Source organism: Heteronotia binoei, chromosome 16 (genome assembly GCF_032191835.1).
Source record: "Heteronotia binoei isolate CCM8104 ecotype False Entrance Well chromosome 16, APGP_CSIRO_Hbin_v1, whole genome shotgun sequence".
Lineage (NCBI taxonomy): Eukaryota > Metazoa > Chordata > Lepidosauria > Squamata > Gekkonidae > Heteronotia > Heteronotia binoei.
In genome coordinates this window covers 2,019,350-2,036,194 of record NC_083238.1, presented here as the reverse complement: position 1 = coordinate 2,036,194, position 16,845 = coordinate 2,019,350, and the positions used below count along the sequence as shown (strand labels likewise).

Below are 16,845 nucleotides of genomic sequence, written 5' to 3'. Positions count from 1 at the left end.
AAGTAATTTTTTAAAAAAATCAACCAGATCTGAGTTCTGGTGAGCTGCTAAGCATCTCAGAAAAGCAAGTCAGAGGTTACATGAGTTCTTGGACATGCCTAGAGTATCGCAGTGGAACACAAGTTATAAAATAATTAACACAAAGACAGTGACCATGTAGACTGAAACCACAAAGACTGAGGCTGTGATATAACAAACAGCAGGCACACCATCTAAGTCTCCATATGGATGGACTAACTAATTTATGTTTGCATTCCCTTCCACAAATAGCAAACATAAGCAGAGAATGGATCAAGATGGGAAGAAGTAAAGAATGTAGACAATCTACTTGTTGGAAGCATTCAACGTTACAAGATTATATTCCTCAACATTTATTAGATTTAAAAAGCATTTTTAAATTTTCTGATGCAGAAAAATGCACACTATTTTTTACTGGAAACCCATGCCCTTTTAATACTGCTATGAGATGCAAGAAGCATTTTGAAGCACTGTTCAAGAAGCGTTATTGGTACACAAAAAGTACCTTACTTAATTCATTTTATACAAAAACAACCAAAACCTTTTTCTTTTAAATACACACTACTATTCTGCCACAAAGAAGGACTCTAGAAAGCTAAAATTAGTTCAGATATGGATTGGGTAATTTATGACATTTCAACTACCAGAAGCCTCCAAATCACTTCACATTAAAGTAAAAATTTCCACTGCTGTAGCTGCTACTGAAGTAGCTAACACAAATTAAAGAACAGTTATTTATTTATTTGAATTTATATTCCCTTCCCTGCAAAAATAGTATGCATTTTTCTGCATCAGAAAATTAAAAAAATTATATTGCCTTCCCTGCAAGTAGGTTCAGGGTGGATATGTAAAAGCATATCAAGGAACAATACATAATTCTTAAAATTAAAACAATTAAAACAATTTTAAAACAATATAAATTAACAGAACACAGAAACTTCTAGCTGCCACTGGTCACCAAATCTTCTTAGTCTGGGCTGTATGAAGATGGTAGTTCCAGTTTCAGCAGGGAGGAGACCAAGGTCTAACTGGATGCCTGATGCCTCAACTGAAGGCCTGGTGGAACAGCTCTGTTTTACATGCTCTGTGGAATGGTAGTAAGTCCTGCAGGGCCCTGGTCTCTAATGGAATGGAAGCCCTAGTCCTGGTCAAGGCTAGGAGGACATCCTTTAGGCTGGGGACAACCAGTAGATCCTGATCCATAGAGCACAAAGCTCTCCAGGGTAAATTTAGGGGGAAGTAGTCCCTCAAATATGTTGGTCCCAGGCTGCACAAGGTGTTAAAGGCTAGTATCAGTACCTTGAAGTGGATCCAGTACTCAATTGATAGCCACTGCAACCGGCAGAGTGCCCAGCTGAATGTGTGCCCACACAGGCAACGACATGAACAGGTGCACCGCCTCATTTTGCATCAGCTGGAGTTTCCGGATCAGCTGCAAGGGCAAGCCCATGCAAAGCAAGTTACAGTAATCATGCCTGAAAGCCATGGGTCACTGCAGCCAAGTCCTGGGAGGAGAGGTAGCAAGCCAGCTGCCTAATTTGCCAAAGATTATAAAAGGCAGATCTGGCCACTGTGGCAACCTGGGCCTCTGTAGAGAGCGAAGCATTCAAGACCACTACCAGGCTTCTCATCTTCTGGGCTGGCACAAGCCCTCCATTCTCCAGAATGGGTAGCCTGGTTCAACTCCCCCTCCATGGCTCAGGATTAAATTTCAACCAACTCTGCTGCAGTCACCCAGCCACAGCCCCCAATGCCATGGCCAAAGTCTTTGGGGCAGAATCTGGGTAGCTATCCATCAACAGATAGAGCTGGGTGTCATCTGCACACTGAACCTCTGGACCAACTGGGTGAGTGGGTGCACATAGGTGAGAGAATTGTCTTCTGTGGCACCCCATACTCAATTGGGTATTGCAGGGAGACTCTCTCACTAACTGTCCCTGATCATTGAGAAGTGAGGAAAATCACTGTAAGGCAGACCCCTGAACAATACTGGCAAGGTGGTGGGTCAAAAGATTGTAATAGACTGTGTTGAAAGCTGCTGTTAGATCAAGAAGGGCATTTTCCAGCACCTCTTAAAGAGGCAGTGGTCCGCCCTCTCCTGAAAAAATTGGCACTAGATCCGGCCGAATTGGCACATTACCGGCTGGTCTCGAATTTACCCTTTTTGGATAAAATTATTGAGAGGGCAGTGGCGTTGCAGTTACAGAGCTTTCTGGAGGATACTTCCGTTCTCGATCCCCACCAGTCCGGCTTTCGCCTGGGCCATGGGACGCAGATAGTGCTGGTCGCCCTGGTGAATGACCTTCAGCGGCACCTGGATCGAGGCGGCTCGACGGTACTGATGTTGTTAGACCTATCGTCAGCGTTCGATACGGTTGACCATCAGTTGCTGACTTGCCACCTCGCTGACGTGGGGATTCAGGGGTTGACCCTACAATGGCTTTCCTCTTTCCTTGATGGTCGGGCACAAAGGGTGGCGATTGGGGGTGAACTGTCCCAGAGACACACGCTTGATTGCGGGGTGCCTCGGGGGGCGGTGCTTTCCCCGATGTTGTTCAACATCTACATGCGCCCCCTTGCCCAGATTGCCCGGAGGTATGGGTTGGGTGTCACCCAGCTCTATCTACTAGTGAACAGCCAGCCTGACTGCGTCCCAAAAAATCTGGACCTGGTGTTGCAAGCCGTGGCTGGATGGCTTAGGCTGAGTAGATTGAAACTAAATCCAGCAAAGACAGAGGTCCTTTGCTCGGGTAGGCGTGGTCCAGAAAGGGAAATTCCCCTACCGGCCTTTGACGGTGCGCCACTGACAATGGCATGCAGCGTCAAGAGCTTGGGGGTACTAAGACAATGCCCTGACAATGGAGGCCCAGATAGCAGCCACTGCTAAGTCCGCATTCTTTCATCTTAGGCAGGCGAGGCAGTTGGCCCCTTTCCTGGAGCATGGTGACCTGGCAACAGTGATCCATGCAACGGTCACCTCGAGGTTGGACTACTGTAATGCCCTCTACATGGGGCTGCCCCTGTGCCAAACCCGGAAGTTGCAGCTAGTGCAGAATGCCGCTGCCCGGCTGTTATTAGGGCTCCCCAGGTGGGAGCACATTCAGCCGGGGCTTCGGGGACTGCACTGGCTGCCAATAATATACCAGGTTCGGTAGAAGGTGCTGGTTATCACCTTTAAAGCCCTATATGGCCTAGGACATACCTACCTTAGGGACTGTCTCTCCCCACATGTTCCCCAGAGAGTGCTTAGATCTGGCTCCCAAAATCTGCTAGTAATCCCCGGGCCGAAGGAGGCCTGTCTGAAGTCAACAAGGGATAGGGCCTTTTCGATCACAGCCCCCTGCTTGTGGAACCAGCTAACGGAAGAGGTGAGGGCCTTGCGGAACCTTGGGCAGTTCTGCAAGGCCTGTAAGACGGTCCTCTTCCGGTTGGCATATAACTGATTGGTACCTAAAAACTGCAAAGGAATGGTTGTGAGAATAGCACTGAACTGTTAGATTGTATTCTTGTTTTCTTGTTTTAACTGCTGTAAATTATTCAATGTATTTTAATATTTATTAACTTTATTATTTTGAATTCTATGCTGTAAGCCGCACTGAGCCTGCCTTGGTGGGGAGGGCAGGATATAAATATAAATAGACAGACAGACAGACAGACAGATAGATAGATAGTAATGCTGACCCGCCTCGATCCAGATGTCTCTGGAGGTCATCTGTGAGGGTAACTAGTGTGGTCTTCATCCCATGGCCAGGGTGCAAACCAGACTGGAATGGGTCAAGGATAGATATGACATCCTGGAAGGCCTGGAGTTGTTCAGCCCCCACTGTCTCAATCACCTTGCCCAGAAACAAGAGATTAGAAACTGGGTGGTAGTTGGCTATGACTGCAGGGTCCAATATTGGTTTCTTCAAGAGCTGGCAAAACACTGCCTCCTTTAATCCTGCTGGGAAGGCCCCTGAGGAAAAGGACAAGTGGATCTTCCAGGGGAACCTGAATAGCATCCCCGCAGGCCTTAACCAGCCAGAAAGGACACAGGTCAAGGAGGCAGGTGGCCGGCCTTACAGCTGCCAGAACCCTGCTGTCATCTTCCTGAGGGAGTCGGGAAGCTGGATATTCCAATCATCAGTGTCATTCTTACTCACATGTTCTATGGGGCTAACAGAGGTGCAAGGCCTCACCCAAAGCACTACCACCTGCATGTCAAGTTTCCCCTTATGGCAGTGGCTCCAATCTGTGACCCTAAGCACTGGTAGTCCTTGTCACATTGCCAAAGCATCTGGTCCCATTTTACTTACTGTATACCTTTAGCAAATAGGGAAATATGCCACACACAGAAAGCACAGATATCTCCAAGGGCAGGACCAGCCACCATAGCTTCCATTCATTTTAGAGACAGCATATCTCAGGGACTCTAAACAAAACAACATTTTGGAATTCCAACAATATATTAAAAGAAGTACAGCTGTCTGAAAGGAAAAGGCTCAGTCCCTTTCAAAACCAGGTCACCTTAAGGACTTTAACACATCACCACAAGTCATTGCTTACTTCTAAAAAAAGGATTCCCTGCATTGTTGTGAAGAGTTCATGCAAACAAGATGACTGCTGGACTACAAATCTTGGCAACAGAAATCAATTTGATAAGTAAAGGCATCACCTATATTGATTTACTAGTCATAGTATGATTCAAGGAAAAGCACAACTGAATAGCTGACTGTTGTGAGATTTCAAGTAGATACAACTTTAACACAGAAAAGTAACATTAAAACCAAAAACAATACACAATATATTGGGATTTTAATTACTCAGGATCTGGTAGACTTGTTCAGTTCTTTAATTAAGGTCCCAAAGATGATTTGAATATATTTATATATGTGTGCTCCTTTAATTGTTGGTAAGTTGCAATAGAGAATGGGGGGGGGGGTGAAAGAGGGGAATGACTGAGTAAGGTGATTGGTTGGTGACTGAGAGAGTGTGGGTGGAGCTAAGAAGTATGAGTGGAGAGAGAGAGGGAGGGCACTCAGCACTGAACTCTCAGCAGAGTGACAGCAGTTAACTGTTGGTTGTGGTTAGTCAGCAGTCTACAGCATCTGAGAAGCAGTTTTCTGATTAGAATCCCATACTAGTGCTGTGAAAGGCACTACGGGATTCTAGGGAAGAAAAGTAGGACATATTATGGGCTAGAGAGACAAACCTAATATTGTCAGAATATTACAGGAGTGTGAGAGACAGAAGCTGTCAGAAAGTTGAGTTAGGAAGAGAAAGGAGGCTTTGAGAGTGAGGAGCGTGTGTGAGGAAAGAGTGACTCCTCAGTCAGAACTTGTTATTATTCAGTGAAGAATCAAGCTATGAACATCTTGAAACTAAAATGCTTATTGTACAAATAAAATTTTATTTTGTTTTATATTAACTCAGAGTCCTATGATATTAAATCATAAGTCTCATCCTCAAAGCCACATAGCCCAATGAAGAAGCCTTAGAGCTTGGGCACAACTCAGCCGGGAATGTTAAATAAGTGTTTGGAATTAAATTCCTGGTGGCACATTGCATGCATTAAGAGGGGAGATGTGACAGTTCCAATTAGGGATGGGCATAAACCTGCCCATGACCCTAAGTTTGGTACTAAAATCAATAACCCTCCTGTGACCCTCCATATGGTTACTGGGAGGTTTGTGCAGCTCATGGTTGGAAGTGGGGAGGGAGCAAGAGGGACTGCTAAAATGGCTTCCAGCTATTTCACTCTAATAGCTGACAAGAGAGCCAGTTTGGTGTAGTGGTTAAGTGTGCAGACTCTTCTCTGGGAGAGCCGGGTTTGATTCCCCACTCCTCCACTTGCACCTCCTGAGATGGCCTTGGGTCAGCCATAGCTTGCATAGAAGCTGTCCTTGAAAGGGCAGCTGCTTTAAAAGCACTCTCAGCCCCACCTACCTCACAGGGTGTTTGCTGTGGGGGGGGGGGGAAGGTAGAGGAAATTGTGACCACTCTGAGACTCTGAGATTCAGAGTACAGGGCAGGATATAAATCCAAAATCTTCTTCTTCTTCTATACCAGCCCTGCTGTTAGGCAGAAATGGATGTAAGCCATTTCAGTGATACCTTTTGCACTGAATGAAATGGACAGATTTAATAGCTCATAACTGGGTGGGTCTGCCAATTAAACCCCTCCATTTTGCTCCCCCCCAGCTTTGAAGTGTGTGTGTGGGGGGGGGGGAGCAAAACAGGAAGATTAAATAGCTCGCAGTTAAATTGCTGCAGCCAAGAGAAAGGTGGCCCAAGGGAATTTTTGCTTGGTTCGATGTTTGATTTGAGTATGTCCCAAACCCCAATTTTCTGGTTTGTGCCCATTCCTAGTTCTAATAGCAAAATGTTTAAATATTGCAGGCAAGGTATTTTTGAATATTGAATATTGCAAGCAAGACTTGTATACATATTTAATAGGACTTAAATCTTTTGAACAGAATAGGTTAACACTATCTCCAATATTGTGTTTCCAAGCCAAGAGCTGTTTCCATCCTCCCTACTTCTGTATTCCATTACTTAGACTCACAGCTGAGAGAATTAAAAATATGGTATTTTCACCAGGTAGAAGTCAGATGAGCACTTTAAAGGTTGAAACGATTCCTTCTGTCTTTATAATTCTTGCAAATTCTTGTTATCTGACAATGCCAAATACTGGAACTGTATACACATTAGGAGAAAAAACCCTCCCCCCACAAACCTGTCTGCTGTGCAGGCTGTGGCTGGTTTTGCTGTGCATTGTAATGAATGGAAGTAACAGACCGATACTGTTGACTGGAGTGTGAATACTGGCCTGGAGCACAGTAACAGGCTGGCATCTAAAAAGAAGCAACACGTAGAAGATTCAGTTAGATGTATATATTTATTTAATTTATATCCCGGCCTCCCCGCCAAAGGCAGGCTCAGGGCAGCTCACAGATTAAGGGTCATGCAATCAGATAAGCATGATCAAACAAGATAAAACAACAGTAAGAACATAAAAACATAAGAACAATATACTTCAGACATGACCAAAAGCACCAAATGACAGCACGTTCCAGAGAGGAAATGAAGAGTCTGGTGAAAGACATTTAAAGGTTTAACTGCTAAAAAGCATTTCTTTTCTCTGAAAAACTTCAGCATACATTAGCTGGATATAAAGAGCATGCTTCCATTAATAAAAATGCACGTCTGGATCAAGCAACATTGCTTGATTTCTCCCCATCAATTACATATTGCTTTATATTAACTTAAGAAAAAAGGGAAAAAATAGACCCATGGTATCATTAATGCAGGAATTTCTTTACAAACTTTGGCAATAGCAGCCCTGAGCTAATGCAAACTATGGAAGACCAGTAGTTTGCCTGTTATCACGTTTAAGAGAAAACTCACACACACATAAAACAAGAAAAGAACCAACAACATTCAAAAGTTCTTTAATTAAGGTCCCAATAGTACTTTTAATACCAAATGAATGCAGTAAAAGAAGAAAGAGAACACCTACAGGTTACTACTTAATGCATGTGATGTGCATACAGATTTTTTGAAGGCACACAGATGAACTTCAAACATTTTGCTTGATTTAAAAGGTACTAAGTGCTACTGAAACAACCTCACTGTGATTCTAGACAAGAAGCCTGGATGCTTCCATCCCCTTATTTCTACAAGAGAGAGAGCAATATTCCCCCTTCTACACACACATATTAATCCAGGCTAGTTGATATTTTAATGCAAGCTTAATCAATCAATCCAAGCTATTTCTGATATGGTTTTGCACTTAAAAGTTCTTTCTACCTGTGGCATTGGTTGCTGCATATATCCCTGTTGCTGAAGAACTTGCTGGTTGACAGGATGGCTAGATGCATTGTAATTAGGAGTAGGAATCGGCTGACCAGGTGGTGGTGGAGGAGGAGGTGGTGGTGGTGGTGGTGGAGGAGGAGGGGCAGTTGCTATGATAAAACCAGGTTGTTGAGGAGGCTGAAGGACAACTGTAGATTGGAACATGGTGGCATGAGGATCAGAAGCTTCCCCAGATGGCTGGCGGGAGAGACTCATATGGCTGAACTGGGGTCCTAGGTTGTCTTGCTGAAATTAAGTAAGACAGTAACCATGATTCCTTTTCTGAACCAAGGAAGGAAACAACCAACTAAAATACAAAGTAGTGAAATACTCTCCTATCTAGTTAAGAGTATGTTAGCAGTATTCTTTAAAAAAACAGAATGAATACTTTAAGAAGGTGAAATCTCAGTAACACTAGTAGGTGGAACACTGGAGAAATTATACCCATTTTATATCCACATCAATAAATCCTTGACTTTATTTACTGTTTGTACACTGTAAAACAGCATCTTTGGGTTGCACTTTGTGGCATTTTCTGATGTTATACTAAGGACAGTAAGCAAATATTTACCAACTCTGGGGAATTTAATATTTTTTTAGCAATTAGTTAATTATGAAAAAATAAGTTATGGTTCATTTATGAGAAAGAAAAGAATGAGTCTGTATTCATTGTCAAGATGAAGTGTTACTAGTTATAATGTATCAGAGGGTAGCCATGTTGGTCCACAATGCCTGGTGGAGGGAGCTTTGACACCCTGAACATCTTGCTGGTCTCTAAAGTGTTTCTGGCTGCCAATCTAGTTGTAATAGACAAATTATTAATGTAATTTAAAACTAAGTTATTGCAGAGCTGAGAATGCATGATGTGTAGCACTTGGGATTCTCATAGAGGATTAGCCTACTAGTGTTGTACTGGTACTCATTAAAAACCCAGATTATTCTCTCTACTGTACTTCCCTACAATTATTTTCTAAACTTGCTGACCCTAGAGTTGAACTGAGGAGTATGTGAACTAAAAACAGGTTGCTTGCCTGCAACTGATGATCTCCGAGCGGTCTTTTGTGCATTCACACCTTTGGGATCTATGACGCCTGTGCTGGTTCTGATTGGTGCTATGTAGCTCCACTAGAGGGATTTTTGTGTCCCTGCCTCTGAGCATGCCCAGGATTCCACCACACATGCTGAGGAGGCGGGGCACTAAGATCCCACCAGTTCCTTCTGACTGCTAACTAACTCAGGAGACAACTGCAACTGAGCTGACAGCAGAGGCAAGGAAGGGCAGGTGGTGTGAATGCATAGAAGACCACTTGAAGACCATCAGTTAGAGGTAAGTAACCTGTTTATCTTCTTTGTGGTCTCTGTGCATCACACCCTTTGGAGAATAGCAAGCTGTAGCTTACCTGGAGAAGGGAGTTGTTGGTCACATAGTTGCGGTCTGAAGAACAGAACATCCCACTGACATCCATGCACGTTCACGTACATCAAGAGCATCATGTCTGGTGAAAGTGTTTGGGGTTGCCCATGTTGCCACCAGGGTTCCCTCTAAGCTGAGTTAGGGTGAGCTAGCTCACAGGTTTTTAGTCCACAGCTCATATGCTTTTTTCTTAGATCAGGAAAAATGGACCCAGAGCAAACTAATTTATGCAGTAGCTCACAACTTTAATGCCAGTAGCTTACAAAGTAGAATTTTTGCTCACATGACTTCGCAGTTTAGAGGAAACATTGGTTGCCACGTTACAAATGTCCTGCAGGGAAATCCCTTTGAGGAAGGCGATCAAAGTCGCTAATGCCCTGGTAGGGTGTGATCTAATCTGCCCAGGCAGAAATGTCTTTGCCAATAAGTCACAGTTTGATAGTTTTGACTATCCAGTTGGAAAGTCTCTGAGGAGAGATCCTGTTGCCCTTGGAATGGCTAGAGTAGGCGAGAAAAATACCTTTGGTGTGGCAAGACTCCTTCTGAGCAGGTAAAAGAGTAGAGCCCTTTTAATGTCTAGAGCAGGGGTGGCCAAACTGTGGCTTGGGAGTCACATGTGGCTCTTTCGCACATATTGTGTGGCTCTCAATGCCCCCACCATCCCATCGTCTGGCTTGGAGAAGGCATTTTTCTCTTTAAATCACTTCTCCAAGCCAAGCCAGCTGGTGGCATTTAAAATTAAAGTTACTTTCTTTCCACCTTCTCCTCTCCCTCCATTTCCTCCCTCCCTCCCCTCCTTCCTGTTTTACAGCTCTCAAAGATCTGACGCTCATGTCTTGCAGTTCTCAAACATCTGACGTTTATTCTATGTGGCTCTTACGTTAAACAAGTTTGGCCACCCATGGTCTAGAGAGTGGAGAGCCCATTCTTCCTGAGTCTGAGGAATCGGGAAAAAGGTGGGGAGTATGGATTCAGAGCGATGATGAAAATCTGAGACCACCTTAGGGAGGAACTTGATATCCACTGAGACAGACATCCCTTGCTCATGAAAACGTAGGTATGGGCGGGCCTGAGCGAATTCACTGACTCTCTGGGTCAAGGTGGTGGTAACAAGGAAGGCAGTCTTCCAGGATAAAAAGTGCAATGAACGTTTCACCATTGGTTTAAATGGTTTTCATGTTAAGCATCTCAGAACAAGACCGAGATCCCACACAGAGACTGTTTCATTGGTGGGCAGATGTAGATGTAAGAATCCTTTCAGAAAATGTTTGGAACTAGGGTGAGAGAATACCAACAAACCATCTATTTGAGTGTAGTGTGCAGCTATAGCAGCCAGAGAGAATCTGATGGAAGAGTGACTGAGTCCCTTGTCTACCAAATGTAAGAGGTAAGAAAAAATTGCAGGTAGGCCTGTGGTGATGGGAGCCAAATGTAAGTCAGAGATAAGGTTTAAGAATTTTCTCCATTTATATGCATAAGACTTTCTAGTGGAATGTTTTCTGCTGTTGAGAAGTACATTCTGAATTCTATCTGAAAAGGAATTCAGTCTATCAACCACACTGTGATCCTCAGATGGGGAATGTCATGGTGCACTACCTTGCCCCTTGAGTGATCAGGAGGTCCAGTTCCCAAGGAAAGAAATGTGTCTGACCCTTGGACAGTTGAACAGTATTGGGAACCATGGTTGCCAAGGCCACTAAGGGCTGACAAGAATGCACTTTGGTTGTTCCCTCTGGATCCTCATAATGACTCTCTGAAGTAGAGGGATGGGGGGGGGACATGAATAGGAAGTGATGAGAATAAGTGACAAGAAAACTTTCCCCCAGAGACAGGGGATCTGCTTCGCTTCTGCAGCAGAACTTGAGTTCTTCCTGGTCAAGTTCTCCCCAGTAGCAAACAAATCCACTCAAGGAGCGCCCCATTTGGTGAAGAGGGAGGCTAGGCATGTCAAGTTCACGTCCCACTTTGCAGAAGGGTGCCCCCCTTGCTCAAGAGGTCCGCTTGAACATTTTGTTCTCCTGGGAGATGAGTGGCTATGAGGTAAATTCCTCCATTTTGACACCAAAACCAAAGGTCTATCACAAGGGAGAGAGACTCCTGGAGAACGCCCCATCTTGTCTGTTAATGTGACAAAGTGTGGTATGTTATCCGTTAGAACAGGCATGGTCTTCCCCTGAAGGAGAGGGAACAAAGAGTGAAATGCAAACTTGTTGCCAAGAAGGTCTGGATAGCTAATGTGGTGGAAATGAAGTGAAGGGGTCCATAGAGCTCAAATGGAGTGAGATGAGCGCCCCAACCCAACAGAGACGCGTCCATGGCAAGCATCTTTGAAGGGAGAGGAGGTTCCCGCCAGAAGGCTGGCTTTGTCTTCCCAGCAGTCCAGAGAGTGGAGAATGTCTGGTGGAATGGCTAGAAATAGTGACAGACGATGGCATGATGGTTTGAACTTTCTTAGAAACCATAGCTGCAACAGTCTCATCCTGAGTTTTGCCATACTGAACACAGCTGTAGTTGATGCCATGAGGCCTAAAAGTCTCTGAATAGAGTGACTAGAAGTCCCTTTCTGTAACTTGATTTCGGCCATCAATGAAAGTATGGTTTGAGCTCTCTGTGCAGAACGATGGGCTCTGCTGACTGAAGAGTCCAGTACTGCTTCTATGAATTGAACCTGTTGGCTTAGTGTGAGATTTGATTTTTTTTCAGATTGACACATAGATCTAGCATCTGTAAAGTCTAGTCTATGTGTCGAGGAAGTTGACTTTGGGAGTCGGTTACCAGCAACCAGTCATCAATGTAAGGAAAAACCACTATGCCCTGCAGAGGTAAGTAAGCATCCACCATTACCATAGTCTTGATAAAGACCCTCAGAGCTGTTGAAATCCCAACAGGGAGAGCTGTATATAGGTGGTGGTCATCAACAACTGTAAAGCAAAGGAATTGCCTGTGGCCATAACAAATTGTGTGGTGAAAATAAGCATCCTTGGCAGAGACTGATCAAGAGAGAGATCTTGGGGTCATGATAGATAACTCACTGAAAGTGTCAAGACAGTGTGCGTTTGCAATAAAAAAGGCCAATGCCATGCTAGGAATTATTAGGAAGGGAACTGAAAACAAATCAGCCAGTATCATAATGCCCCTGTATAAATCGATGGTGCGGTCTCATTTGGAGTACTGTGTGCAGTTCTGGTCGCCGCACCTCAAAAAGGATATTATAGCTTTAGAGAAGGTGCAGAGAAGGGCAACTAGAATGATTAAAGGGCTGGAGCACTTTCCCTATGAAGAAAGGTTGAAACGCTTGGGACTCTTTAGCTTGGAGAAACGTCGACTGCGGGGTGACATGATAGAGGTTTACAAGATAATGCATGGAATGGAGAAAGTAGAGAAAGAAGTACTTTTCTCCCTTTCTCACAATACAAGAACTCGTGGGCATTCGATGAAATTGCTGAGCAGACAGGTTAAAACGGATAAAAGGAAGTACTTCTTCACCCAAAGGGTGATTAACATGTGGAATTCACTGCCACAGGAGGTGGTGGCGGCCACAAGTATAGCCACCTTCAAGAGGGGTTTAGATAAAAATATGGAGCACAGGTCCATCAGTGGCTATTAGCCACAGTGTATGTGTGTATATAACATTTTTTGCCACTGTGTGACACAGAGTGTTGGACTTGATGGGCCGTTGGCCTGATCCAACATGGCTTCTCTTATGTTCTTATGTTCTTATGTTATCCTGCAAGTCTATTGTGGCCATCCAGACTCCTTGGTTCAAGAGAGGGAAAATATGGAAAAAGGTTGTTATCCTGAACTTTCGGTAAATGATGCATTCATTCAGTGCCCGCAACTCCATGATCAGGCAAAGTCCACTATCCTTCTTCGGGACCATGAAGTATTGAGAATAGAACGCGTGACCTCCCTCTGTGATGAGAACTGGTTCTATGGCCCCTTTGTTCTGAAGCACTTTCAATGATGGAGTGGTGATGAATCATGGAACTAGAGGCATTCATTTGAATTTGATCATATATCCTTGGGCAATGATGGAGAACAACCATTTGTCTGAAGTTATGCTCTCCCAAGTGTGGAAAAAGGGACAGAGATGGATGGCCAAGGGTGTGTGGTACAGTTGAGCTGGTTGAGGTAGTCTGACTTGGACAAAATCAAAGGTTCTGTTTGGCAATTCCAGCAGGTTTAGTGCAGGATTGATGTTGGTTCCCAGAAAACTCTGATTTGGAAGGATAAGGCCTAAAGGATTGGCCCTGTTGATGGTTGTGCCAGGATCGCTCCGGTGAGGAACGGCTCTGGAAGCGGTGTGACCATGATCTCTAGTACTGCTTGGGTTTGTAGGTTCTGGAGGAAGCAGACACTCTGAGTGTCCTGGAAGCCTTAATACTTTTGTTCATATCCTGGAGCGATGAGTCTGTCATGGCAAGGAATAGACCAATGCTGTTGAAAGGAAGCTTTTCTATGGCTGCCTTCACATCTTGGTTAAAACTGGTGGAACATAACCAAGAGTGACAGTCAAAAGCAATGGCAGAAGAAAGAGACCTGGCAAATAGGTCTACATGGTGCTTGGTGGAGTTGACTTGCTGCTTAGCCACCAGCATGGACCTTCTGGATGGTGCAGTACTGTTCCTCTGGAAGGGCTTGTAAGAGCGGGGTGAGTTGGTCCCATAAGTCAAATTGATACCTGCTTGGCAGGCTAGATAATTGACATTCTTAATACCAAATACTGCCAGAGAACAGAACCTCCTGCCAAAGGAGGCAATTTTCTTGCCTTATTTGTCCAGTGTGGAGGAGGTCAAGTGTTTGCTCTTGGAGGGTGAGGTGACAACCATAGAATAATAATAATAATAATAATAATAATAATAATAATAAATTTATTCTTATATCCCGCCCTCCCCCGCCAAAGGCGGGCTCAGGGCGGCTCACAAGCATGGAAATCCATGGTTCAATAAAACAATATAATACAACAGCAATTTTAAATCAATAACATAATAAATAAGTTAGTTAAAATAGATAAAAGGTGCTACATTACTATGGGTCATAATATCCACAAGATGGCTGGATGGCTACACATCAATTTCATCAGTTTAGCCAGGTTCTGTTTCGAAAGCCAGCTGAAAAAGAAATGTTTTACAAGCCCTGCGGAATTGATTCAAGTCCCGCAGGGCTCGCACCATCTCTGGTAGATGATTCCACCATCGAGGGGCCATTGCGGAGAAGGCTTGCTCCCTGGTTGCCTTTAATCGAGCCTCTCTTGGCCCAGGGATTATTAGGAGATTTTGCGAGCTAGATCTCAGTGCTCTCTGGGGAACATATGGTTTCCCCAGGTTTTAGATGTGTGAATAGAAACTCAGCATTCCTCTCCTGCACTTTGTACACGTGATCTAATTTCTTTGAAGATACTAGAGTTGACACTGGTTTGTTTCATGGGACTTTAACTGCCTGGAGGATCACTTTGGTAACCACTGTTGAGAAGTCTTTTTGTATGATGTCAAAAACTAGATCACTGATTTCAGGTTGAGGCTGTTGAATTGAGAGTCCAAAAGCTGCTGCCATTCTTTTAATGAAGTTGACAGGATTTTAAATCCTCAGAGGGCAAGATGGGGCCACAATCCGTAACTGGAGCAGGAGGTGATAGGTGGCTGGGTGCTTGTTTGGGTTCCTCATGGTCCGATTCAGCCTCAATGGAGCTACAAGATTCCTCGAAGCCTGAAGATTCCTAATCGGGTCGGCTGTTCTGTGCTGAAGCCCGCGTCAATGCTCTTTTGGGGCAAGGTGGAGTTGTGATTGGATGATGCTTGGTGTTTCCGATTGGGTTTGGGTGGTAACTCCTCCTGAATGGCACCAGGCAATCTGTGGGAGGAGTATCAATCCTAATTTGAAGGACCGTGGGTGGAGAGCCATGGCATTGGTGGGTGGTATAGTGCATAGAGGTAACTTGAATTGTCTTTGGTCTCAGGAAAGAGAACCTGGTGGGTGCTGCTATTGATAGTATCTGTAATTGTCAAAGCAATCTCGAAGATAGGGGTTGTGATGTGGATCCCTGAAGTCTCTAGGTGGTGGAGGGAGTGGACGTCGACAGTCCGGATCTGAGGGTCAGTTTTGAGGTGAGCTAGTTCTATTCATCAATGTTGAGTCAGAGGAGTGCTGCGATTGTTGTGTGAGGTCAATGTGATTGATGTCTAAGTCATGCGGTTCAGCAGGCTAAGTCTGAGTCCAGGTGTCCTGAACTGGAGAGTCCATCCGACATGGAGAAGCCAATATTTTCTTCAGTAGTGACCTTGGTGACATCAGATCCAGCAGGGCTGTGTCGATCAATTGTTGCATTTGCATCAGCAAGAGAACAGATGGGCTCAGTGATGGTTTGCGCTTGGAGGAGTGTGACTGGTGTTCCTTGGCTGACTTATGCTCCTTGTCCTTCTTACACTTCTTGGGTGAAGCTGAAGAGGACCTCAGTGTCAAAGTCAGCTTTGATTTCGGAGCTCATGCTCCAGTATTGGCTGTGAATGCACTTGCTGAGTGCTTTGAAGGTGAAGTCAGAGAGACTGAGGTTGAAGAGGCAGCAACCTCCACTGTTGAACCAGAGTACATTTTGGGAGGTGCCCCACCTCCTGAGCATGTGTGGTGGAGTCCCTGGGCATGCTCACAGGCAGGGACACAAAAATCCCTCTAGTGGAAGTACATAATACTGATAGGAACCGGTGGAGGCACCGTAGATCCCAAGGGTGTGATACACAGAGATGATGAAGAAGGTCAGCTGTTACATCAAGTATTTTTAGGGAAAACATCCAAAATGTGCATGTTGATGTATTTCATTGCTGTGATGCTAATGCAGCATGTTTTAAAGTGGAATGTCAAGAGAAAGCCTTAACTATCTCTCCTATCCGCAGGCACTTCCACAGCAAAATAAACAGATGTGTCCATTTTTGAGAGATTAAGTTGTATGTTGGTAAAAATTAACCTCGAAATGTTATTCGGCTGACACATAGGAAAAACAAACAAACCACATACCATATTCAGTTTTAGACTTGTCTCCTCCTAATGAATTGCAGTGATAGAGCTACCGAGCTACTCTTGACCACCTGGTTTGCTATACAAACAGCATTGTGATGTTCTAAGGCTTCAATCAAGGTGAATGCATGCTGAATTTTACCTTGGGACAAGGGGGTGAACCTCTAGAAGTCTGAGGAATGCAGCTAAGCTGGGCAATAAAACTCAAAAGGTAACAGGCAAGGTCTCAGCACCCATTTAGTTAAAGCATTAGTGCACACTGGAAAGCTTTTTATTGTCATGGGAGAGCAGACAACATAGAATACCTTGAGAGGTAAGACAAAAACAGCAAGGAAAAAGAAGGAAGGACACAAAAATTAAAGAGGTATAATGAATACTGACTGGCTATGAAGTGCAAGAGCAAGAAAAACCCCTCAAGTTCCACTTAGGACACAATTTCCTTCATATACACAGCAGCTAACTTGCAGGTAGGCCAGCTATGGAATTAAGGCAATGGGCCCACTTTTCCCCTTCAACTCATTTTTGACCTCTTATCAATACTCAATTAGTATTGAATACAGGAGCCAGTCAATA

General features: G+C 44.3%; 1 protein-coding gene across 9 annotated transcripts in view; it reads right to left on the bottom strand.

Moving 5' to 3' along the window:
- Positions 1–16,845, bottom strand: part of R3HDM1 (R3H domain containing 1) — a 157,720-nt gene that overhangs the window by 48,198 nt on the left and 92,677 nt on the right. For all 9 annotated transcript variants that reach the window (XM_060256860.1, XM_060256861.1, XM_060256862.1 and 6 more), the window contains 2 exons: positions 7,806–8,096; positions 6,733–6,850 (listed from right to left, as the gene is read on the bottom strand). In XM_060256860.1, the coding sequence (XP_060112843.1) occupies positions 6,733–6,850; positions 7,806–8,096 (409 nt within the window). The remainder of the gene's footprint in view (positions 1–6,732; positions 6,851–7,805; positions 8,097–16,845) is intronic.